Source organism: Typopeltis vanoorti, chromosome 16 (assembly GCF_054136105.1).
Source record: "Typopeltis vanoorti isolate ZY-2024b chromosome 16, IOZ_Tvanoo_1.0, whole genome shotgun sequence".
NCBI classification, from domain to species: Eukaryota; Metazoa; Arthropoda; class Arachnida; order Uropygi; family Thelyphonidae; genus Typopeltis; species Typopeltis vanoorti.
In genome coordinates, this window is record NC_143564.1 from 63,442,512 (window position 1) to 63,469,245 (window position 26,734).

General features: G+C 34.8%; 1 protein-coding gene across 1 annotated transcript in view; it reads right to left on the bottom strand.

Annotated features, from left to right (window-relative positions):
• TfIIB (transcription factor IIB) overlaps positions 1 to 26,734 on the bottom strand; it is a 117,454-nt gene that overhangs the window by 24,909 nt on the left and 65,811 nt on the right. Inside the window, exons 6-7 of the mRNA XM_090406122.1 lie at positions 22,957 to 23,086; positions 14,282 to 14,391 (exon numbers count right to left, since the gene is read on the bottom strand). Coding sequence (XP_090262248.1) covers positions 14,282 to 14,391; positions 22,957 to 23,086 — 240 coding nt within the window. The remainder of the gene's footprint in view (positions 1 to 14,281; positions 14,392 to 22,956; positions 23,087 to 26,734) is intronic.

Consider the following 26,734-nt stretch of genomic DNA (forward strand, 5'->3'; position numbering starts at 1 on the left):
TTATGTCAATCGGTACTTATCTAATTCCTCAGCTAGCTCCATTTCTTTGCCATTCAGGCTTCTTATGTTGATAGTACCGATCTTTAACTCTGGTGATGTTGAGTTGGGGTGTGTTTTAGGATTTGTTCCAGTAGCTGACTTTTCGCTGTTCGCCCTGGTTCCCTGGCGAAAACAATGGGGGCCTTGTTTAACTGGGCAACACCCCAGTCGATATGAAATTTTGCCATGTTGTACCATCATTTTTTTCTATATTGGTTTAAGAAATAGGAATACAATTCGGTCAGCTAAATCCCAAACTGCCAGCCCATCCTCGTTCGTTCAGTATCCAGGTAGATACCCAACAGGGTGCACCATGAGAAGGTGAGGATTGGACATTAGGTCAGAAGCCCTGGTCGGTTCTCCACATTCCTTTAAAGGCTGTGTGGAGGTCTCCTCTCAGTTATACAGCTTTGACACTTACGCTAACCACTTGGCCAACCAGGTCATTATAGATCAACTGAATCATTAAGAGGAAGAACAAATTTACATGCAGTGCTTTGATTGACCCAAACGAACTCTCTATAAAAAATAATTTAATGCCCAAACTGAGAGAACAGTAATACTCCACATTAAGATGCTTCATTTTAAAATGATCTGCTCATACGATACTTCAATTATGACCAGTGATCATTTATAATTTCTGCATTCACTATTTCCTTTCCTGTATAATGTCACTAATATTGATTCCTCTGGCATTTTCCCTTCTTTCCATACCATATTACATAGTTGGTGCATTTCTATAACCATACTTTCACCAACATATTTAATAATTTCTCCAGTGATGTTATCATTCCAGGACTCGTGTTTTAGTCATCCTATTGCTTTTTCTACCTCTCCTCTTAAAATGTCCATGTCATACTCATTACCTGGTGGTGATATCTGCTTCAATTCTTCAATTAGTTTCCCAACGCTATCTAAATCTAGTTTTTCTTCATATAACTCACCATCTTGTTCACCGCTGTACAATTTTTATCTTTACTCATCAATACTTTGCCTTTTTCATCTTTAACTGTGGTCTGTTATGGTTGCCACCTTCTATTAATGGTTCTAATCATTTTGTACAACTCCCCTAGTTTTATGCTCTCCATTGCACTGTTCTATATTATTGCATTGGGTTTCTAACCATTTCATCTTATCCATTTTGACTGCTTTTTTCACCTCATTACACTTTCTTCTATATTGCTCCTCTATTTGTTCTGATGTATCCCTTCTTATCTGCAACATTTTTTTCTCCTACACTAACTTCAGTGTTTCTTGTCTAATCCATTTCTTCTTGATCTTTTCTTCTGGTACTGTTTCTTCAAATGCATCTTCTATCACATTCATTACTCCTTTCACTCTCAGATTCGAATTTTTTTTTTTTGTCCACACTTTTAAGTTTCTCTTCTAACACAGTTCTGTACCGTCTTCCTATTTCTGCTTCACTTATTCTTGCTGTATCTCTTCATTACTGATGATGGGGTTTATATTTTCTTTTTAATTTCAATTTGATGTTTGCAGTCACTAAATTATGATCCGAGTCTATATCCACTCCTTGAAAAGTTCAACACTGCTGTACTGATGTTATCCATCTTCTTTTAATCGTAATCATATCAATCATGTTCTTGGTTTTCCCATCATTTGATCACCATGTCCATTTTCCACAGTCTTTTGTTGGAATCTTGTGTTACAGATCATCATCTCATGATCCACAGAAATTCTAACATTTTTTCACCTCGTTCATTTCTTTCTCCGAAACCATATTTTCCCATGACGCTTTTCCAACCATCATTATCTATTCCGACTTTGGCATACCGATCTCCTTCAATAATTAGTACATCTTGCTTTGGCATTGTTTCTATTGTCTCTGTCAGATCTTTGTAAAATAGGTCAACATCCTCATCTGTGCTTCAGATGTGGGTGCATATATCTGGACTATTGATATATTAAATGGTTTTGCATGAAATCTTGCTACTGTGATTCATTCATTGACTGGTTTGTATCCTAACAGTACCTCTCTAGCTCTTTTGTTAAGAAGGAAGCCAATTCCTTATTCATGCTTGGTGTCATGCCCTGACCATATAACTTCACATCCATTTATCTCTCCTGATGATGTCCATCGTATCTCCGCAAGTCGCACCTAATATATCACACCAATATCTCTTTATTTCCTCAAGAAGTAGTTCTAATTCTCCTGACATCCAAAGCGTCCGTACATTCCATGTTCCTACTGATAGTAGTTCTGTTAGTTTCAGTTTCTGTTTCCTTTCGGTATCCCACTTTTCGATCCAACCCTGATCGCTTGATTGGTATCACGGACCTTGTTCATCTGGACAACGTCCGAGCTGGCATGTTTTGGCTGTTGATCATATAGGCAACAGATATATGAGAGAGGATAATGCTACAGAATGAAGCAACAAAACTTCTGTAGCAATTGAACCTGGTTGTTCAATTGGGGACAATGAAGATGCACTAATTATCCCGATGGGTACTGAATGAGTAATCATTATGGGTGCTGTAAATTACCCAAACACCGATTGGATAGCAGAGAAATCTTATGATAAAAATGAAGAATTTATTGAGCTGACCAGGGAAGTAGCTAAGTATATTGATCTTCTGGTTAGGAAGGTTACATACTGACCACAAAGCTGGAAATTATGGCAAACTCTGATATTCTTAATTTTACTTTATATTCAATTACATGTGTTGCTATTTCTGTGGTTGTAGCGTTAGAATCCCCCCCCCACACACACACAAAATATCAGGAAATAGGCATGGCGGTCATGGTAATGTTCACATAAACAAGAATCTAGAGATCTAGTTACATACCCAATGTAGATGGTGTCGCAACTGGGTTGACAGGAAGAGTAATAAACCACACTAAAAACTGTAGAATTTCATGGATCTCCCCGCCCCCTTAGATAATTTTTGAATGAAGCATGAAGGCAACAACCTTATAACCAGAATATTTAAATGTATGTTATAGTTTTATATAAAAAATTTTACTGTAGGGAATGTTTTATTTCAAGGGGTGGCAACTCTTATTTTGGCTGTCAAGTTAAAATAGTTTATTAATTGTTGGGGTAGACTCGTTTATCTGCTTCAAATAGTTAATTTCATGATTTAAATCACCAAGAACTGTCATATATTCATATGCATTAATGAATGAGGAGAGTGCAATTTATTTTTTTAAAAGTGCAGGTTATTCCATACATCAGTTGGTTAATAACAAATTTTTGTATTGATATTATTTCAGGATCTTTTGAGTGTTAGGTTTAGAAAGTTTATGGAGCTGTTTTGCTTATATACTCAATAGTGAAATGCAATCTATCACTGAAATTATTAAAGGATATTAATAAACTGAAATTCTAGTTTTTTTTCCACAATACAAAGAACAATGTATAGTGCTTAATAAAAATTTCCCACAGTTTGGCACAGAGAGTCCACCATTAAGGATGAGATTAGGATAATGCAGAACAACTTCGCCACTTTCTTTAAAAAGGAGATTGTATTTATAGGAACATCTCTGTGATAATTTAGTATAATCCTAGAGGATGTTTTACCTCATATTTGTAATCTCACATTCTGCTAGACAAGATCTGTTACAGAAATTGACAAAGTAGGACTAATGTTCAGAGATGAACTTAGAAACAGAATAGCCTGTTTGTCCAAAATAACCTGCGGTTGGATGGGACTGAATATATTCAAGATAGCAAATAGAGGCTGAATTTTATGGAGCTGTTGGAATTAAGAATTTGGTAAGAGACATTGAACTTCTTTAAGATATGATAGATATGTTCTGAAATACCTTTAATATAAACAATGGTGATTCATTGTGATAGAGGTCAGAAAAAAATGGTTGATAACTTTCTCAATTATTTTGGTGCTTTACAACTCCAAAACAAGAACAGCCGTTTCTTTGATTGTACAAATTTCTTTCTGAAGTAGTTCAGATGAGGAAAACAGATGATACTATTGAAAGAAGTCATTTAATACCATACTTCTGTGAGGGATGGCGAGTGGAAGTGTGAGGGATATACCAACCTGAGAAGGAAGGTTTGAGATAAACAGACGTTGATCAGAAATCACCTAATTCTGTTTTTATAAGGACATCTAAGAAGGATATAGTCCCGTTCATTCAGTTATACAGTGAATTTAATTCTACAATGAAGGTTATTACTTTCTTGTAAGTCTTCTAGCTGTTACTGTGATTTATTCCAAATAGCAAAGCCAAGGGTTAAGCACGGAGCCCATCTTGCACAAAGCTTTTTCATATGCAATTCTTCACACAAAATATATCCTACACATTCTTTTGAAATGCCTATAAATCTCAACAATTCCATGCACTTTGACTCGGCGGTCATCCAATACCATATCATGCACTTGATATGGTATTGGATGACCTTTATGGTGTTGGATTTTTGGTGTTGTTACACTTTTTGGACATCCTTCACGTGAATCATCTTCAAGTCTGGAATGGCCACGTTTAAACTCTGCATCCCATTTCTTAATTGTCGAAAATAACAATTAAGAAATGGCCCATAACTTTTATGAACTTCAAATGAATTTATTTTAGTGTTAAACCTTCTTTTACAAAGAATTTTATAACTGCACGATACTCAATTTTATCCATTTCAAGGGATACAGACAACACTTTTGCTTCAGACAGCTATAAAAAACAAACTACTTGATAGAATGACTTGCAATTTCACATGGATGCTTATGACAGATGTACCAACTTAGAAAAAAAAAAAAAATCTTGCCAATAGTGTTACCATCTATGGTTGAGGCCTAGAACTTTTCAGACCACCCTTGTATATGACTTCCTATACGATCTGTGAAGAGTCGTAGCGGAAATACTAGTTTATGTTACTTGAGAAGTCCATAAATTTAGGTAACCTTGCATGATGACTTCTAAGTTTTGAACTGTATTGGCATCAAGTGAAAATACGAGGATTGTTAAAAGTTTGGTAAAAAAATAAGTTAAACACATTTTTTTGGAAAAAATTACCTTTATTTCTGACAGTCTCCATCGGGGTCTACACATTTGGTCCAGTGAGTTTCCAATTTTTTCATCCCATCTAAAAAGTAGGATTTGTCAAATTGTGCAAAATAGTCATTGACAGCTTTGATGACATCCTCGTTCAAAGAAATTTTTTCCCACTAAGCCAAATTTTTCAAACAAGAAGAAGTCACACAGGGCCAAGTCCAGAGAATACGGTGGATGTGGAAAACCAATTCAAACCTCAATTCGTGCAATTTTGCCATTGTGGCGGCCGATGTGTGGGACAGTGCATTGTCTTGATGAAAGAGCACTTTTTTGTGTGCCAATCTTGGTCATTTTTAATTCAGTTCTTCTTGTAAACAGTCCAACAATGATCCATAATAGACTCCTGTTATTGTCTTACCCTTTTACAAATAGTCTATAAATATACGTGTCCTTGGGAATCCCAAAAAACAGTGGCCATCACCTTCCCAGATGACAAAATGGTCTTCGCTTTTTTCAATGTTCTTTCACTGGGCATTGTCCGCTGTTTCGACTGCTACTTGGACTCAGGTGTGTAGTGGTGGTGGATCCAAATTTCGTCTACAGTCACGAATTGACACAAAAAATCCTACGAATTGCAATTAAACATTGCCAAACACTGCACTGAAATGTGTTTTTTGCATGCGTTTTTGATCAGTTAACAATCATGGCACTCATTGCATGCACAGCTTTTTCATGTGCAATTTTTTGTGCAGGAGATACACCCATTCAGTTGAAATGCCTACAATTTCATGCACTTTCACTTGGTGGTCTTCCATAACGATACCATGGATTTTGTCAATCATTTCCTTCGTAGTGACCTCAGTCGGACATCCGGAGCACATTTCATCTTCAATGGACTTACAACCATGTTTAAACTCATTTATCCAAAACTAAATAGTCTTTAATGCTGGTGCAGAGTCCCCGTGAATTGCATGTAACTTGGCTTTGATCTGCGCAGCCATTCACTTCTTCAAATAAAAGTGCAATGATAAAACACGAAAGTCGTTTTTCTCAATTTTTATGAAAAATGCAAACACTGACATTTTAAATGTTTGCCAAACGAGAACTATGTGTCGCATGTAGCGAAAATTTTGCTAGGAGTCATGAAAAAGATGATACGTGCCGACACTGGTATGAATGAATGAATTGTGTCGCTGTCTAGTGGAAATTTAAACTTTTAAAATAACACTCATACAATTCCAATAAGGAGTTAAGTTTCTTAAGCTCGCTTTGTGTTGGATTTAATTAATGCATTTTTTGATCTCCTAGTAAAATGTCCATTTTTTTTTTGTTTATGTTCAAAACTGTCAAGATAAAACAATAATATTGTCTTTGTTGGCATTGGTAATAAGATTATTTTTTTGAAGATCATGTAAAGCTTTCGATTCTGCATATGTGATATTTAAGGTGAAAGTTTTGATTTTGAATAATTTTGGCAACTTGTCCGCAATTTATTTTTGTCTTCATATGAGAAATGAGGAATGCTGTGTTAATTTTTGTACATAAAATTCAAACGAGGAAACTGTTTTGGGAGAACTGAAAATTTGTGGCCATTAGCTAGAACATTAAGTTTATCTTCCTTTAGTTGATGATTAGAAAGATAAACGACTTGCTTAATGTGAGAAAGCCACATATGAGAAAGTCTTCATATGAGAAATGAGAAATGCTGTGTTAATTTTTGTACATAAAATTCAAATGAGGAAACTGTTTTGGGAGAACTGAAAATTTGTGGCCATTAGCTAGAACATTAAGTTTATCTTCCTTTAGTTGATGATTAGAAAGATAAACAACTTGCTTAATGTGAGAAAGCCACATATGACACTGAGAAGGGCCTGACAGATGCTCAATCGTTTACTGATGATGCAAAGATTCAAAAATGATATGGATAGACTGGAACTATGAGCGAATGATAATATATGTCAATTCAATGTTCACTGGATTTGTTTGATGTCATATTGCGAGTGGTCGTTGTAATTTAGCACTCGCGTAAAACTGGTGATTTTTTTTATCTGTTTTATTGTGTTTTTTCCTTAGAAAATTAATGTTTTACAGTATATAAGAGTAGATTTTCGTGTTTTAGAGCATTTAGTGTCTTATAACATTTTTATTGTGATATTGTAATATTAAATATAGCTGTAAAATGGCACCAAAAATGCAGAAGAAACAGAATGCTAACAAGAACAGTGAAGTAATGAACAAGAAGGCTTTGTGACGATATTGAAAATAATTTCATTTCCGAGATTGCTAGGTTAAAGCAGATTATTAGACAGATGATGAGGGAACCACAGAAAGTCAAGCAGAATTTAGAGGAACATAGAAAGAATAAAAAAGTTTAGCAGCAAAATGGAAAACAAAGCACGGAATCAGGTAAGTTAATGCATAATCTAGTAAGTAAAGTTCATTATGAAAAGAAGGATGTTATTTGGTATGGTGACAATCATAAAACATGCCATTGATGAATAGATTATATTTTTAAATTTTGCTGTGGGAAAATTTGAACGTTTTTATCTATCTATCTGTCTATATATATAGCAATTTGTAATTCTGGTAGGTACCAATGATTTAACTAGCAATAAATTCAGTATGAGACAGGTCAAGAAAAGGTTGTTGGAAGAAGTGAGAGTGAACAGTGAGAAAGTAAAAATCGTTAGTATATTATCTAGATATAATGGAAATGAATTACGAAGAGGGGCTATGATGGCAAATGATTCGATGTAGGCTTTGTAGAAGGAATGGATGCGAGTTTTCGGGTGTGTGGAGTGAGTTTGAGGGAAGATTGAATTTGTATAAGAGGGAAGGCCTACACTTGAATGCTTTGGCATCAGGAGTCTTGAAAAATTATTAATTGATATAAGACCTAACACAGAGTGTCAGGGAAACTGAATTCTGATGGGAGAAATTGTGAGAATCTGTGTGTACGAGCGACAATATTAGGTAACTGTGTTAATGATGGGAATGGTTATTATGGAAATGATTATGAAGAGAATGATTCTGTGTTGAACCAGTTCGAACCTATCGAGCATGTGTAAACATGTCTGGATAAGTAAGTAAGGAATTAGACAAGAACAGAGATCTGCAAGTTGTCAAGCTGTGTCATGCAGACCACAGACAAGTGCATGCAGAAGAGCATGAAGGTAATTTATTATGTCTGTATATGAATGCTAGGAGTATCAGAAACAAAGGAGTAGAGTTTGTTGCCTTGGTTAATATATTGGGACCTCATGTTGGAGGCAATAGTGAGACCTGGCTATCAGAAGCAGGCGTACTAACTGGTATTGAGTGCAAAGAGTATTTTTAGGAAGGAGAGACAGGACAGGAGAAGAGAGGAGGGGGCGTGCTGCTATTGATATCAGATGACATGAATCCAGTTAGAGTTGAGACTTATGGCTGCAAAATACTAGTAACAGTTTTTCACGTGACAGTGAGTTTGAAGCAATCTGGCGTGAGGTGTAGTCTAACAAGATTAAATGCATAGTGGCATTTTGTCACAGAGCTGGAGGATTGGTTGCTAGTGATGAAGAAATGCATCACCAAATAAATATGATGGATGCAAAAAGAGTAATCATAATGGGGAACTTTAATTGAGCTGCTGTGAGACAACTTCACCAAGCAGCATGTGACAGAAGGAACTCGAGATCAAAGAGTAGTATTAGATCTGATTATAGTTTCAGAGGAGGTTTCAGTGATCATGCGGTACTTGCTTGGGAAGTGGCTAAGTTTATGAATGTTCCATTCAGAAAAGGCTACATGCTCCACCTCAAAGCAGGAAATCATGACCAACTGAGGGATATGCAGGATTCTGTACCACAGTATCAGTCATTGGATGGAAAGGTATCGACCAGTGGTGTGTGGGAAGTATTTAAAAAATACTTAAATTATGTGATACCAGAATATATCCCTAGAGTTCGAAGAATAAATAGAGTAGGAGTGAAATGGTTGTGTAAACTAATTATGCAAGAGATTCATAAGAAAAAGATGACGTGGAAGGAATATCTTGTATATATAGGGATGATGTCAATTATGATTATTATAAGCAGCAGGCCAGAAGAGTCACATGTGATGTGAAAGCCAAGTCTGAGTATGAAAATAAACTGGCTCTGCAAGTTAAAGACAACCAAAATAAGTTTATCATTATGCTGCAAGTAAAAGAAACAATGAATTTGAAAAAATAATTACTGAATGCAGATGGTGCAGGTGACTAATGCAGAAGTTCAACTAATGAGCAGCCATTTTGCTAAAAGCTGTCAACCTAGTATATGCAACACTGAACTCACCACTACCTCTTTACTGTATGAGGAAACTCATGTAGATGAGGAGGAAGTACTAGAGCTCTTGTACAAACTGAATAAGAATTCTGCAATACGAACTGATAAGATATTAGCAAGGATGCTAAAAGAGTGTTCAGCTGAACTGGCTATTCTCTTGATCAGGCTATATAATTTGAGTCTCAGAACAGGGAAGATTCCACAGGAGTGGAAAGAATGTATGGTAATCTCATTACACAAGGGTGGTGCAAAGACTGAAGTATCCAATTATCAACCAATTGGTATCTGAGGAGTGGTGGTGGTGATTTTGGAAAAAGTTGGTTAGGACTCGCATTCAGAAATGGGTTGATAGAGAATTTCTACTTTGCAATGAATAGCATGGGTTTACTAAAGGAAGGTCGTGTGTTAGCAATTTGCACACTTCTATAATAACGTTACCATTGAGTTACAAAAGGGGAAAGGATACACTATGATACTTTTGTATTTTGCGAATGCTTTTGACAATGTACCATGGAAGACTGTTGCATAAATTGGAGAATATCGGACTGGATTATAAACTATTGGCATGGATAAGGGATGGCTAACTGACATATCAAAAATTCATATATGGGGGGGGGGGAATCTGCAATATTCAAGGTAACCAATCGTGTGCCTCACGGATCAATCCTTAGTCCATTGTTATTCAATCTGTACATTAATGACATTGGGAAGGATTTGACATGTGACATACAACTATTTGCTGATGATGCAAAGATTGGTAAGGTAATCAGGAGTACTGCTGATATGCAGTACTTGAGAATGATTTGAATAGGCTGGAATTGTGGGCATATGAAAATGGCTGTCATTTCAATATTAATAAATGTAAAGTTCATGAACTTTGATGTGATTAGATATCCAACGTTGTATTATATTGGTGGGATTATGCTTGAAGGAACTGATGTGGCTAGGGATCTTGGAGTTTTAATAGACAGGAAGCTGAAGTTCAAGGGACATATAGCAAAAATTGTAAATACAACTCAGAGAATAATTGAAATGCTGAAACGAACCTTGACATGTAAAGATAAGGAAGTCATTTTGCCTCTTTACAAGGATTTCATAATACCTCATTTGGACTACTGCATGCAGGGCTGGTCTGGTTTCCGAGGTGATTCTGATACAGTGGAGAGATTGCAATGGAGAGTATCAGGATTGTGCAATACTGATTATGAAGACAGATTGAGAATTTATAGACTGCAGACAACAGCAAACGAGAGAGAGAGAGAGAGAGAGGTGATATGATTGAGACTTACAAACTTCTGAAAGGATTATACAGAATTTCTGTAGATGGAATTTTTCATTTTATGGAGGGTTGGGAAAGGACACAAGGGAATCCATGGAAGGTGAGAATGAATACTGTCAAGAAGGGGGGTTAAGAATAGATTTTTCTCTCATAGAGTAGTGCATGATTGGAATGGATTGCCTTTAGATGTTGTGTGTGCAAGTAGCGTGAACAAATTCAAGAACAGGTATAACAGCTGGCACAAATAGTATGGCCTCTCTTGATGACATCCTGACTCCCTAGAAGTCTCTCTTAATAATAATGTTTGTAAGGCTAAAGTTATACACTTTGCATGCTGGCCTATGCTAAGTGAAATTGAGAAGGCTAGGTATCTTGGAGCAATGGAGGATTGGAATTTGAAGTTCAAACATTAAATAGCAAAAATTGCAAATACAACTAAGAGGATAATTGTCATGCTGAAGCAAATATTGACATGTAAGGATAAGAAAGTCATGTTTACCTTGATTTAATTTGATGTGCAGATTTGGTCTTCTGGGTTCTGAGGAGATGAAGCTGTGCAAATAATGCAAAGAAGAGTTATAATTACAATGATGATATTGGAATTATGGAATGTACATTAGGACAGATTAAGAGTACGTGGACTGCAGACACTGCTAGACAAGAGAAAGAGGGATGATTTGAAAGAGATCTAAACCTCTGAAAGTATATTATAGGATATCAGTTGATGAAAATTTTCATTATGTGAAAGCTAGGCGAAGGACAAGGTTGTGTGAGATGTTTGAAGAATAATGGTTAAAGAGGAATCTTGAGATCTTGCATAGCAGGATGAACCTCCCCGCAAAGAAATTCCCAGATTTTTATGGGAGCTTGTCATTTTTTGATCTGTCCTGTGGAAGTCTCCCATATACTTTTCCCAATTAATACAGCCATCAAGTTTTTAAGAAGAAACACATCCATAGATTACCTCTTCCTCTTTAATCACTCACTTACACATGGCACTGATGTTAGGTAGTGTGACATTTCACGTATGGAGTGATTATAAAAAATAATAATAATAAAAAAAAGTGAATGTGAATGGTTAGAATTGAGTGATGTATAGTAAGATGGTTTGAGGTATAATTAAGTGAAAGGCAGAGTTATATACAATTTTCAGTATTATTCATTACATATGTTGGCATATGTTTCTTGAACAGCTGGAGATCAAACTCTTTGTGGGGAAACAGTGTGCAGAAAGCCATTCCAAAGAGTAGGCAAATGGAATGACAGAAGATGAAGAAGAGTTGGATTGGTAGCTCTGAAGCTGGACAGCAATTGGATGATAGTGAGCAGCTGCCTCTAAATTTTACATTCTTCAAGCAGAGTGGAGGAATGACAGCGGTCCCTCAGAAAAGCAGTATACATAAAAAAGAGAACTGTAAGGCTAATATGAAGTACTTTCAGAAAGTGATTTGAGTGTCTGTATGAAAGGGATATCCATAACTATATTGTTATGTTTTGGTGCAGCAGCAACCCAAATATGAGAACAGTACCGTGTGGCTTGGGCAGCTGTATTTTATAGCGGTTGTAAAGGCAAGAGATAACTCGAGTAGAAAACTGCAACATTTTTTTTTTGGAAGATATTATCAAAGTGATGGGTTTGTTCCAGGAAAGGCTTTTTAAGTCCAAGAAGAGAAATCTGACTGCAACTGGAGGTGAAGAGAAGTGAAGTCTTGTCAGAAGTCAAAACTGCTTTTGTAACATTAGCAAGGAGAGAGAGTGTTTAGGGAACTGTTATCATGAAACTTGGAACATATGAGCACTTTGGGGTTTATCAAATGATGGGTAATGAAGTGTAGCATCAACAAAACTATATATAGATTTTAAGTTAGAGAGAACAGCATGAACAAAAGCATAGAGACCTGGGAATCCCCTGACACCAGGCAGGAAATCTGAAGAGAACTATCATGATACAGTGATCGGCCAAAGGAAAACCATGCCCTTTCATGATATGAGTTCAAAGGTAGAATATAATAGCCAGGAGACTGATGGATCAAAAATGAAGAGATCAATATTGCTGGGTCACTAATTAGAAAGCTTCCTGGCAGTAGAGGTTGACTGTTCATGACCTCATTATTTTCAATAGAAATGAAATGAAGGCAATGGAGCATAAAAGAGAGAGAGAGAGACATTAGTTTGAAAGCCAAAATTTGACCACAGTTGGGAAAGAAGGGAGAAGCCACCAGGACTAGAATTTCTGTTCATATGCAAGCTATTCAAGAATATTTTTCTGATTTCTAGTGAAAGAAGAGAAGAGGTTTTCAGTAACCTGTTCTTAGTATAGTGTAAGGTGATTTGCTGTGCTCATTTTTATGGGAGTTTGAGAATGCTTAAGAGGTTAGACTTGACTCTGGGCATGATGTCATGATGGTATAATCTTGATTATGAAAGGAGTTGCACCAATGGTTGCAAGTTGGAGGATGTACCATCTACCCACAACAGGTATTCTGGTAGGCAGATGGAACTTTGTGTTCACCATTGCCAAAAACAAATATCTTGGTTCATATTATGAAGGACAATGTTATTAAACTTGTCATATGAAAACTAAATAACTGCTGTAACAAATGTAGTATGCAAATCAGCAACACAGTTAAATTATGAGAATATGCAAGAAGAGGGAAAACAAAATTTTAGTGAAGATGAAAAATTATATATGAAAATAGACAACAGAATAAGCAGAGGCAAAAGTATAGTCAAGCATATACCAAATAAATTTATATGGAATAAGAGAAAAATTAGCCAAAACACTAAACTAATAGTGTACACCACTTGTGGATCTGAGAAGCAATGAGTTAAAAAATAAAAGAATTAAAACCTAGAAGATACAACATGGGCTTAAGGAAAATAAATGCATCAATTGACAGAATCATATTATAAAAGAAGATATTAGAAAGGAACTTGACATTATTAGCATTTAGTGTGTGAACAGAGATCACCTAAGGTAATATTTTCAATTAAACAGGAGAGAATTTAAGTGTATAATGCCATAAAACCGAGTTCTAGGAGATGGATAATAAGTAATGTCTCAGAAGACCAAAACGTACACTCTGACAATCGTGAAGACACAAATAACAGTTATTTTGAACAAATTGTTGATATGAAGCTAATAATAATAATGTATTATTATTTGAAATACAATGCCCAAGTGATATCATCCACTAGGTGGTTTTTTCTTTCTTTCAAAACTGCAGACTTCACTTCTTTTCACCATGTAGTGTCTACGTGCACATGTGTTATTTTCTGAAAATGTCAATTTGATTATGGCAAAATATTAGAAATGGTAATGAAAATAATGCAGAGAGCAGAAAACCAAGAAATGTACATAGAAACAAGAGATAGCAACAATACAATACTATAAAATAAAAAGACCTGTAGTACACATGACAAGCCAGGAGTATCAATGACAGTCTGTTGACTGTGTCAACAAATCTGTCTTCAGCTTAAAGAAGGACAAAAACAGCTATGAGATTGCTGTGAAGTTTATGACATCGCTAGATATCACAATTAAGCTTTCTTAAGATGAAGAAGTTTTCCAATTACATATTAGCATAAAAAAACTAAAGCTACACGAGTTTCAGATATTCCAACTATTCAGCATATAACCTTCTTTTTATAAATAGTTAAAATTATTATATGCAATTAATTTAGTCTTACCATAAAATCTCCTGTAGTGATAAGGTCTACGCTTGTTTCTAGTGCTTTCAGAATTAACTTGAAACAACGTCCTATTTCTTTTTTGGATACTTTAGAAACTGCACAAATTTCTAGATAAAAAATATGCATTTTTTTTTTTTTTTCAGTTAAGAACATATACATTTATAAATAATTAATGCAAGTATTTTAAAGACAAATATTTATTGAAACAATTAAGATACAGCAGTAATGTAAACTGGGGAGTTTCTTCTGATCTTATATACCTTATAATTTTCCTTATGTCTCTATTTATCTCTTTAATATCTGTTTAAGCTATACTGCCTTCCGCACTTGCCTTCTTATTCCTTGAACACCAGAAAATTTATTTGATATGCTGCGCCACTGATGTCCATTTTCTAGTAATAAGAAGTGTTAAGGGTCCAGTAGTTTTCCCATTACATTCAAATTATCCCTGATTAATTAATATCTGCAGTCATGGTTTACTATCTATCCTTTACTATCCTTTCTCCTGGGTTCCCACTAATAGGCTCTAATACTTTTTTTGGAACAGTGCATCAAGGAATTAAATATCAGGCAGCACTCTATTAACATTTAAACAACACATTTATTTACGATAAAACAATTTACACTATTATTCCACTAAAGAAAAATTTGCTTAGTTTAACTTTACATAAAACAATTATGTTAAAATGCCCTTTCAATTCATGAAAATCATGTCGCATAAATAACCACTCTTTTCCAATATCGAATTACTATCCTAAGCAATAGTACCATCAACAAACAGTTACTTCTTGACTGTTATACACATAAGAATGTCATTACATATAAAACATTTAAATCCAACCATTAACTCTGTTCGAATTCAGCAGCCTAATCTTAACAGTCCACTAATAGTTCTCCTATAATTCACAAAATTGGGGGGTAAAAAAAAAAAAAAAAAATCAAACTCACTTTACATGCAGGAAATAAGTACACACAGCGGGCAGCAGCCTGCTGTATACTTATTTCCTGGCTCCAAATTTGGAATTCCTGTCCTTTTCCTCCCATGTCAGGTTTCCTCTCTTCTAACGCCGGCGATAGATTTACTGATGCTTCTGGGATGCTGTTCCTGCAGCACATTGGGCAAAGATTATCGGCTTGAGGAGTACTTGCGCACGTGTTGAACTAACAAAGCAATTCCTTCTTGCTCGAAAATTTCCTCTCTCCAGACAAAAGCTCCCAGCGAAGGTTTGACATCAGATCAATGCTTTGCCTGGCAGATCATTTCCTTACATCTTTCTTTCAGGCCACTGGTATGACTTCTCCAGAAGTTGAGTCCTCGATGGCTTACATGCGACGGATAACCGACTGACGACCTGTAGATAACCGATGACGACCTATGGATAACTGATACTCGATCTTCTGGCCAATGCCTTTTATTCACCTTCTTTCGGATCCCTGCACGAAGACATGGGACCCCGAATATTTCGGTGCGATCCCTTGTTCTTTCCTTGACACTGACCCTTTCTTTGATCTTCTTCTACACCCCTTTAATCCTATTTGTTTTTGGCAGCAGAAGTGCGCCTGAAGTTTGTCGGTCCGTCTGACACTGACCTTGAGTGTTTACAGGTGGAATTCACCAACAACTTTCACATGTCCTTATAAAGAGCTAACACACAATGTTTTCTGGTGGCAAGGTATTGCTTTTGTTCAATACATTCTAGAATTTTCCGTTTTAGGGCAGAAAGTATAGACAATTCCCATAGGGATTATTTACATTAACAAACTGTCTTAAATATACATAGACATGCAGGTTATTTTTATAATATCCTTACAGGGCTTGACTTCTGTAAAAATTGATGTAAGGCTTTCTGGTATTATTAAACTACATCAAATTTTTACAGTAACACTTTGGAGTGTACAGTGTTACACCTGATATCTTAAGAATGTAGAATTCTCAGCTATCATGGTGTAACATGAAGAATAAATAAATTAAAAACCCTGCAAGAAAGATAATAGATGAATTATTTAAAAGAAATGTTCTTGCATCCAATAAAATATATAAAATATAAAGGTGTTTGTTGAACTAACTAACAAAAAGAAAGAATATATTAATGTTGTAATATGATATAAAAGAGAAAATTTAACTAAATAAGACAAAAAAGGATTAGTCATAAAAGGTGGTATGTGAGAGGCTAGAGATTAAAATATTAAGTAACTTCATAGAGAAATTTTGGAAAGGGAATTAAATTAGAGGCTAGCACAAGAAAAACAACAGACAATCGCTTAGGGTCAATTCCCGGATTGAGACTTCGTTACGAGTTCGCTGATCAAATGATGTTTGGCAGAAAAACGCCACCCTAATTGGTCGGTAAAGTCAAGTCAAAAAGGGGAGGGTGGAGAAAAGAAGTTAGAGAAGGTGCCGTTAGGAGAGAGGGTATAAAAGGGTTAGAAACCCCCCGCCCCCACGAGGCTTTTTGGACCCGGGGAGACTCTTTTTGGCTTTTGGTTTTGGTTCTGTTCCAGGAGAGTTCTTCGCGAGCTCTTTCATATGGATTTCACGGTGTTTTCCTGAGTGGTGAGATAGGGGTTATATCTCCGTCATCATGACATGGAAACGAAAGTGAGCGGGATTTCGATTCCGTACTTCCTATGTAAGAAGTGAGGAATGCCATATAGTCAAAGAAAAGAAAGCATATTCTTTGTGTTTCAACTCCAGTGTCAACTACGAGAAAGGGAAAGAAGTAAAGAAATCGATGTCCACATCGCGAGTTGTACAGCCGTTATATAGATGATTCAAAGTGTGTCCTAAGTTACGAGAGGTTAAGACCGCGTAAGCATAGTTCAATTCCAAAAGGAACGTAGGAGAAACAGATTATCGGAGAGGTTATACCAAGATAGTTAGATCAGAAAAAAGGTAGAGGCCCATATAGAAAATTCAAGAAAGAAAGGTACTGTAAAATATATCTCGTGTTAACTAAGATTCGTATGTATTAGTTATCATTATTCTAATACTGAACTGTTGAAGCGACCAAGAAAACAATACTAGGACTTTAGTATATGACAGAATATAATGAAAGTAAGCTTACTAATGTTAATATTATATGAGTAATTAAGTGTCCTGAGAATTTTGCATGTCTAACATATTGTATAAGAAAGTTTAAATGTCATAATTATGTGTCAGTGCAGTAAATGGTTTAGTTAATCTACTTAAGTTTGGATAGTTAAATAGTGTGAATTAATCTTATATGTCCATGTCAAATGAATTTATGTGTTGAATGTGTATGGCAGCATGATCGTAATACCCATTATAGGATCATAGCTTAATTATTTATGATAAGCTAATGTCAGTTTGTAAATATTTAGTATAGCATTGAATTGAGTAATAACTAATATTTGAATTGTACCATGTTAAGGAATTTAATAAACCTTTTGTCCAATGATAAAACAGTTGTCTGAAATTGCTGTCCAATGCACCACTTGAAAAATTACGAACCTAATCACGCGGGAAATTAATGTGTTAAGAAACGAGATAAAGTGTCACGACTGCAACATAGTTTCACTTTCAGACATATTTTAGTTCTTTCTCCTTGTTTTTGTATATAATATCTTAAACTAAATGTCCCAAAAGGCGCAGCATAATACAAATATTAGGGATACTAAGGGGAGAATTAACTTAAGTATTTATTAGTAAAAATTTTGGTGATATCTCGTGCGTAGATAATAGTTGAATATAGATAAAGGGGAAATAACTAGATAGAATAAAATTCATAAGATGGGACACAACAACAGTTATTAATTCATGATGAATGAGTTTATTGTATACTCCATGTTTAGCTGAGAAAGTGTCCATCACTCAGCATATTATAGTTGTGCAATGCATATGCTGAATGATGGACAGTCAGCATATGCATTGCACAACCATAATACCAAAGGCAAAAAAAAAAATTAATGAAATTATCACTGGGACATCAAGTGACCAAGGAGATGGTGCTTTTTCTACCTAATCATCTATTTGAGAATTGAGTACCCAAAATGTCTCACGTAATTTATCATCTTATGTACTATAAAACACACATCAAAAGATTTAATAATAAAAATTTAATTGTTGCCATCTTGATACAGTTAACTCTTAATATAGCAAACACTATTAATAACAAACTCAGTCACTAACAACTAATAAAAGCTTTGGCCAAATCTCCAGGTAAAATTCTATGCTAGGACATTCATTATACCAAACTCTGAAACCAACTATTTTTGTGGTTTCAGAGGATGTGATTTCAGACAATGCAGTCCTTGGCTCAGCCAAAAAAAGGCTGAGCCAAGGACTGCATTCCCTTTTATTCAGATTCTGAGTCCTTTGTTCTTAATGATGAACTTCCCAGGATTAGCCAGTAGCAAAAAAAATGACATAATTGCTGGCCGTTTGACCATACGATCTTTGGATGGTATTTATCAGTGCTAATCTGGCTTAATTCCTACTAAGCTTTTACTAACAGGTCAAAATGCATGTGCATTCTTACAGCAATTTTTTTCAGCATCTTATTAAGCACATTTTTTTTTCATAATTTCAAACAAAAAACTGGAAAATCTTTAGTGAAATTTTTTTCGAAAAATTAATTTCTCGCGAGATTTTACAATATGTTGTGACAATGTTGTTTTCTAACTGTTCACAATTGCTAAGTTAACAAATTAGTTTCAAATGCTATGCCTTGGACAATATTAGAGCAACATGATGAAGTCAGCTGTGTCTCCATATATAGATAGTGGCTGATTGATGAAGATATTTCAAGATATTGAGAAAATAAAAACAATTCTCTATCTAGTACAATTTTATTTTCTTTCCCACTAAAAAAGAGAGAGGAAAGCTAAAGAAACTAGCAAAATTATACTTGACAAGGAACTGTATTTGTTTTCCCAACATTTGAAATATCTTCATGACTAAGCTACTGAGGTATGGAGAAACAGCTGACATCAAGTTGCTCTAATATTGCCTAAGGCACAGCATTTGAACTAATACACCTGTCTTGGGAATGTTAAATGGTATCACCATTTAATGTGAGAATGGGTAGTGATATTCTTATAATGCAAAGGATAATAAGAGACCACAAAGGGAGTATTGTAAAATTCGGTGTTGCGAAAATTTTCAAGGTTCTTTGCATCAACTTTTACAGAGGTCACATCTAGAAGGCTTACAAAAATAACTTTGTGTTACTGTAAATATAATACTAAAAACCTATGTATAAAACCCAAAAGGAATTAGCTCTCACTTGTATAAACAAAAAGATGTCTATATGTTAAAGCCAAGGGCAACGCTTTTGCCATCGGAATGTTATTTGATGTTAGTGCTCTGATTGAAGTGTAAGAGAACTCTTTTGTTTACAAGCTCAGTCTAAGACAACCTTCAAGGTCAGTGGTAAAAGGGACGGTGTGAATCAAACATAGTTCCACAGTCCGGTAAAACGGATTAAAGATGCACTTATATTCATCCTTCCAGGGTTCCCTGGAAGGATGAATATAAGCCATGGATCTTCAACCATCGATAGACATTTTTCGGCTAGGACACATGGAAGTCAGAAGGAGATAAAGAGGAGAAGGAGGTCAATCCACCGCAAGTTGTCCAGATCAAAAATTATGGTTATCAGAAGCGATTAGTCACAGATGGAGTAGTCAAGCCAGACCCGATGCTTTGCCGATCAAACAAATCTGCACATGCTCCGACCATTGGACCCCTTCACCCGAGCTCCAAGACACTGAGAAATTGCGTTCCAGACCCCGCCAACAGTGCTGAATGAGATGCTGGTGCTCTGAGAACCTCTAAGGAAAGAATCCAAACCCTGAGACGGAAAAGGAAACTAAGGACTCCGAGATGAACAGAGAAGAGGTGCACTAAAGGGAGAAAGAACTCATGTGAGTTATTTGTTGCATATTATTTTGTATGTGATGTAAGAGAACTACCTTAAATGGACTGCTAAGATAGATATAGCCTGAAAGTAATCGGTGCAAATTTATGGTTGGAATTATTAAGTGTATAGACCAGAGCATAGCAATTTCCTAAGAAGTAAATGGGCCAAAAGTTTAATTGTTAATTGTAAGGCTTTATGCTGCATAAATGCAGAAAATTACTATAGAGATTCTGTTCTAAAATAGTTTGCTTAAAATAGGAGTTATAAATTTTATTGCAGATGTTACATATTTGTGGGAGTTTGCTGTAGAAGTTTGTCATATAGAGCGTAGCTTAAGTTAAAGATACAAGAAGCAATTTCCCTATTGTATGAATGGTATAATCAGTCTCAGTATTTAATAAAGATGTTTGTTATTTATATTCAATGAGTACCACCTGATCTTTAATATGCAATGCACTGTTTCCAAATAAACTCGATCCCGTGAGCTGAATGATAGATAAGATAAGGAGCACATAAAAAAGCCACAACTGTAATTTAATTAGAAGAGGATTTGTATTAGATAAAGACCTACTGGAAGTACTACTATTTCTTATACCATGACGGGACCACTGGTGGCGCAGTCGTTAACGAAAACAAATTTCTAGTACTCTCAGGTATAAAAATAGAGTTATGGAAGGTAGAGTAAGAGATAACAAGAACAACAACATTGATTCAGTATAAAGAATGGAATTAGATACATAGAAAGGGATGATATAGATCGCAGAACAATATAAGAAAATAAAATAAGCATATACACGCAGCAATCAGCAAACATTAACACACAACAGTACAAAAGCGCAAAAAATATTACAAGGTGCAGCCAACGGCCAACATTTTACAGTATGTAATGAATTATATGATGCCAGGGCAACTTTTACTCAGGTGTGTACAAGTTTGGTTTTGTTTAGTTTACATATGGCATCATACTGTCCTCATGGGAAATATGATGCAAAATACGAACTAAACAGCAAAAAATAACTAAAAACTACACAAATAATTGCAACTGAATTTCGTCAACTATACACCAGTATATACCCCCCCCCCCCCCAAACACACACACGAATTAAAACAAAACCAATTAACTAGTCATTTCTGATGATACAAAAGATAATAGGATTTAACACATTTTAACATCAGGGGAAACCCTTGCTTGAAACCCTAAGAATTTCTGCAACTTTTTTAAACTGATAGTTCAACTTTTGTTTTTGTGCAAACTTGTTAATCTGTTTCACAAAGAATAAATAACTAAAGAAATAAGACCTACCATAATACCATGTTTATGGTATTTGAGTATTTTCTTTTGATATCAGAATTCTTAAAACAAAGTGCAATTAATATTCATTATTGTTATACAACCAAACAATGTTTTCTCTGTTAAGTAGTGCAGTACCAAAGCAACTTTCATGTGGAAGTATCAAATAATACTAGGTAATAATGGAACCTTCACGCACAAAGGTTCCAGTATTATCTAGTGTTGAAGCTTTTCTAGTAAGCAGATTTGATGGAATCCTAGAAAGAAATTTTTATTTCTTAGTTTAGTTACAAAAGGTATTTGTAACCAAAGGGTGTCACCACAAATCATACAAATACACCAAATGAATTCCCACTTAAAGTGAAACACAAATCATTAGTCTTTTAAATATACCTATATGATTATGAATACATATAATATAGTGTTTAATAAGCTTTCAATTGTTGCACACATTTTATTATCCTTTATAGCTATATTGGCAGTAAAAATGATAAAAATGAAATTTTTTTTTAAATATTAGAAAATATTTTGAAAGCCTAATGATAAGTTACATTTTTTGAATTGCTTATTATATTCAATTAACACATTTTCACAGGATACATTAACTGTGTAAAGTGCAGGATTCCTGTATTTTGTTATGGCTAAAGTGATATAAATCTTCTTCTTCTTCTCTTCCGTCTAAGACGGGTTGAGTCTTCTCTTGAGCAGGATCTTCCAGTCTTCTCTATTCCTTGCTGTTCGAAAAAGTTCCTTATATGTTTTGCATCCCGAGATGTTCTTCATTAATTTCAGCCAGGTAATTCTTGGTCTTCCAGGTCTTCTTTTTTCAGTTGGAAAAGTATTGATTAGGACGTTAGGAAGTCTGTCTGCATCCATGCGTACAGTGTGTCCAAACCATCTCAGTTGTTGTTTTCTAATTTTTTCTATTATTGTCTTTTTATACAATAGTTCTTGTCTGACTGTGATGTTTGTTTTCTTTTTTATCCAACTTGTTCTATTTATTTTTCTTAAGCATTTCATTTCAAATGCCAGCAGTTTTTTCTCCTCTCTTTTTTAACTGTCCACGCTTCTGCTCCATAGATGACTGTTGGTATAATTATTGCTTCATATAATTTGATTTTGGCTTGTTTAGATATCTTGTTTGTTTTCTAGATTTTCTGTAATTTTCCCATGGTGGTCCATCCTATCGCTATTCTGTGTTTGATTGTTTTGAGTTCATCAATTGTTTCTGTTAGTTTTGATCCAAGGTATATGAAGTTGTCTACTTGTTCTATTTGTTCTCCGTTTAGGGTGGTTGAGATGGTAGTTCTGTTCCTCCCTATTTTCATCACTTTTGTCTTTTGTATATAATATAATATAATAATATGCCTTTTGGATATAAATAGTATATCTATATTATTTTATTGTTGTTTAATGATGCTGAAAATCTGTGTTATTTTATAAATAAAATAAAACAGATATTGAACTATTAATGTAGTTAAAATCTTGAGTAACAGTACCTTTAAATGTTCTAGGAACGCCTTCTTGCCTGCAGGCTATGTACAAACAAGCAGATGCTATAGCATCATTGCTTCGGCCTTTCAAAGTTTTACCATCATGGACTTGCTTGAAGAGACTGTTTGCTCTGTCCTATTTAAAAAAAGGAATTAATAGGTAATAGCACACACATGAAAGGTGAAGTTTTTATATCCCAGAATTGCAATAAAACCCATCCACCCAGAACTAAAGTAATTTTGTCAAATGAGGCTTCATTAAACATTTTGATTAGTGGTAGAGAGTTTCAATGCTATTTCTGCAATGTTCTTTTCTACCTACCTACCTTCCTTCCCACTGATCACAAATCTTTTCCACAATTTTACTGATAATATACACTGCATTCAGAATTCTCAATTTACATCTTTTATAGTGCATAAATAATATGGAAATTATTAGAGATAATCATAAATGGGGCAGCTAGTAATTGCATCTTTAAAAGTGACAGCATTCATTATCATAACAACAGAACTTAAGCTGTTTTTGGCATAAAGAGTTCATTGTGTGAAGCAATTCAACATCTAAATGTAAGGAGGATCTTGTATATTGGATTGAGTATTATGTTTTAGAGTTTTTCAGAAGGTCCAAATTCTGATCTCCAAGGGTGAAACTTATTAGTATCTTTCAGTATCTCTGGCTCTGTTATTATTCAAATGATGTACAAAAGATCAAAATTAGATGCAGTGTTAGTGTTCCTGAACAATCAAGATGTCATCAACATAACATTCATTTAACAGGCTTCATTCAATGTTGCTTTATTTACTGCTGTCTCTTCAAACCATTCCATGAACAACTTGACAAAGGTGAGGGAGGAGGCCCAACTAAATCAAAATCTTGTTCATTTACATCCAAGCTTGTTAGCCTAGGAGTGCCTGAAACTACATAATCTTTTAGTTCTCACATGTTATAATGCATGGTCTGGCATGATAACATTTACTATTTAAGCATGCATATTAATAAAATCCCAAGGTTATGGAAGGAAAGAAGTATGAATGAGTAAGACCTATTTCACACCAAAGAGGAAATAGCTTCGACAATAATAGAAGTTACTAAAAATTTTAAAAAATCATTACCAGTAAATAGAACATCTAGAGAAAAACTTATTTTAAGGACATATCTTTAAAAAAAGGAAGAATATTCATTCTTCCTTTAAGAAAAAGACAAAAAAATAGCACAGACAGAACACTGATTAAGGATTAATCAGTGTTCATACATTAATCTTTAGGCATCAAGGTCGCATGTGGACACAGCTGAAAAATTATACCATTAAAACTAGTTAAACTAAAGATATTTGAGTTTACATATTGCGAACCATCATCAGTGAATTACAATTGGAATTTTTAATTTCCAATAATTTTTCAACTGCATCTATGTGTGACCTTAATATAATAGCACAGGAAATGCAGAATTTGCAGAAATGTAAAAGTTCGAAATCAAAATAATATTAGAAAATACAATTTAAGAACTGTTCAAAAAACATCATAAAAAACAAAAATTCTCTAAACTGATTGCACAAGAGTTGCATGGTAGGAAAAAAAAAAATGGATTCCAAAGAAAAGTACAGTACAACATAAAAAAAAAAATAGAGATTTTTACAGGAACCTATACATAAGAAGGGAATCAGATCCAGATCCCATATTAAATTTAAATGGGACATACAGACCTACCAATCGTAATAGAAGAATAATGGAAAAGTCCTCAAGTCAGCAAAAAATAATAAAATGAGGAGGTTCACAGTTTTGTAAGGTCATACTGGATATGATTAATGTCATTTTAACTACAGAAAAAAAAAAAAAAAAAAACATTTCAGTGGCATAAATCACTGTTCTAACATCAAAAGGGCAACAGAGATGATATCAGTAACTACAGGCAATCACAACTGTACAAGATTTGGATGATGCACAGCAAGGGTTTCTGTCCCAAGAAATTTTCTATTTCCTAATCGTGCATGTTTCGAGTTCTGGAAAAACAACGCGAGATCTTCCATAAATTTAAATTTACAAATCCAAAACAGAAAAGTATTTAGTGATTTTCTTCCTTGACTACTTGTATAATAACTAAAACACTTTTTTTGAATGTTAGCCGAGTGGGTTTTTAATTTATTGTCCTACATGTTCCGCCGGTTTTTTGCTATCGGCATCTTCAGGGAATAAAATTGGTAAGCTATATGAAGGTAACAGACTAGGTTTTAACTGACAGTTCTAATTCATACAAAATGAGTATTGTGCAGACAATGCACGTATCTCGGGAACATGATTTATTTGATATCAGACATAATGTAATTGGCGTGAAAGTTCATTTCTTTGATGTTTAGTGATCTGATTAAAGCTTTCCAAATTTCCGGTAGGATTAGACCTTGATTCTTATTTAAGTTTCCTGTGGAACGGGCGACCGTAGCAGCCTCCTTGAAGGTTCTTTTCAATATAGGGCATATGACCCTTATCCCACTCAATGAGATGGTTGGTAGAGGCAAAGTGGTAAGGAAGGCCTGAAATATCTTGTCTGTTGTTTCTGACATATTCTATGTGTTCTTTCTGTCTCGTTTCGAAGCTTCTAGAGGTCTGACCAACGTAACTAACACCACAGGAGCAAGGTACATTATATACTCCAGAGTACTTGTAGAATGGATGAGGGTCTTTCGGTGATCTTAAAAATTTCTGAATAGTATTGACTGGCTTGAATGCTACTCTAATATTGTGTGGTTTTAGAAGGTTAGCCAATTTTTTTGAAATACTGCTGACAAATGGAATAGTTATAGTGCTGATGTATTGGGTGTCATCATGTTGTCTTTGTGGTATATCCGAAAAGAGAATCTTGTTGCAGAGTCTTTTAGGATAACTATTTAAGAATAGCTCTCTGGATATTGTAGTTAATTCTTTTTGTAAGTCATCTTGGCCTGTTGTAATGTATAGCTCTTCTCTTAAGCATATGGATAATTTCTGGGATATATGATGAGACGAGTTGAAATGGAGGTAACATCCAGTATTCGTGGGTTTTCTATATACAGACAGGTTGATACTGTTATTGGTTTTTTTTTTATTTTTTTTATTAGGATTTTTTTTATTAGAAATGGAAGTTTTTCATCTTTTTCAATTTCTAATATGAATTTGATGGTATGGTGGAAACTATCGATTTGGTTGAGATAATCATCCATTAGCTATTCTTTTCCATGATTCCAAATGATAAAGATGTCATCAACATATCTGTACCAAGTTTTTGGTTTTGGGGTAATTTGGGATAAGATTTTATCCTCTAGGTCTTCCATGAATAAGTCAGCATAAGAAGGAGAGAGGGTGGCCACCCATGGCTAATCCGGTAAGTTATTTGTAGACTGTTTTTTCCCAAATGAAATAGTTCGAAGTTAAACAATGATTGAACAAAGTAGTAATGTTTCTTGGGAACAAGTTGTCTAAGATGTTGATGACTTCAACAACTGGAATGTTTGTAAACAGAGATATGACGTCAAGGCTTTCTAGTATATCATCTTCAGATATAGGGATATTTTTTAATTTTTCAATAAAATGTTGCAAGTTTTTAACATAAGTATCTGAGTTGTGGATGTGTTGTTGTAAAATATTGGCTAGATCTTTAGACAGTTGGTAAGTAGGAGAATAGATTCAATCAACTATTGGACATAATGATATACCTTCTTTATGCATTTTAGGAACTCCATACAATCTTGGAGTCAACGGGCGCATGGATTTTAGCTTTCTTATTAAGTCTATAGGCCAGTTAATCATTCCA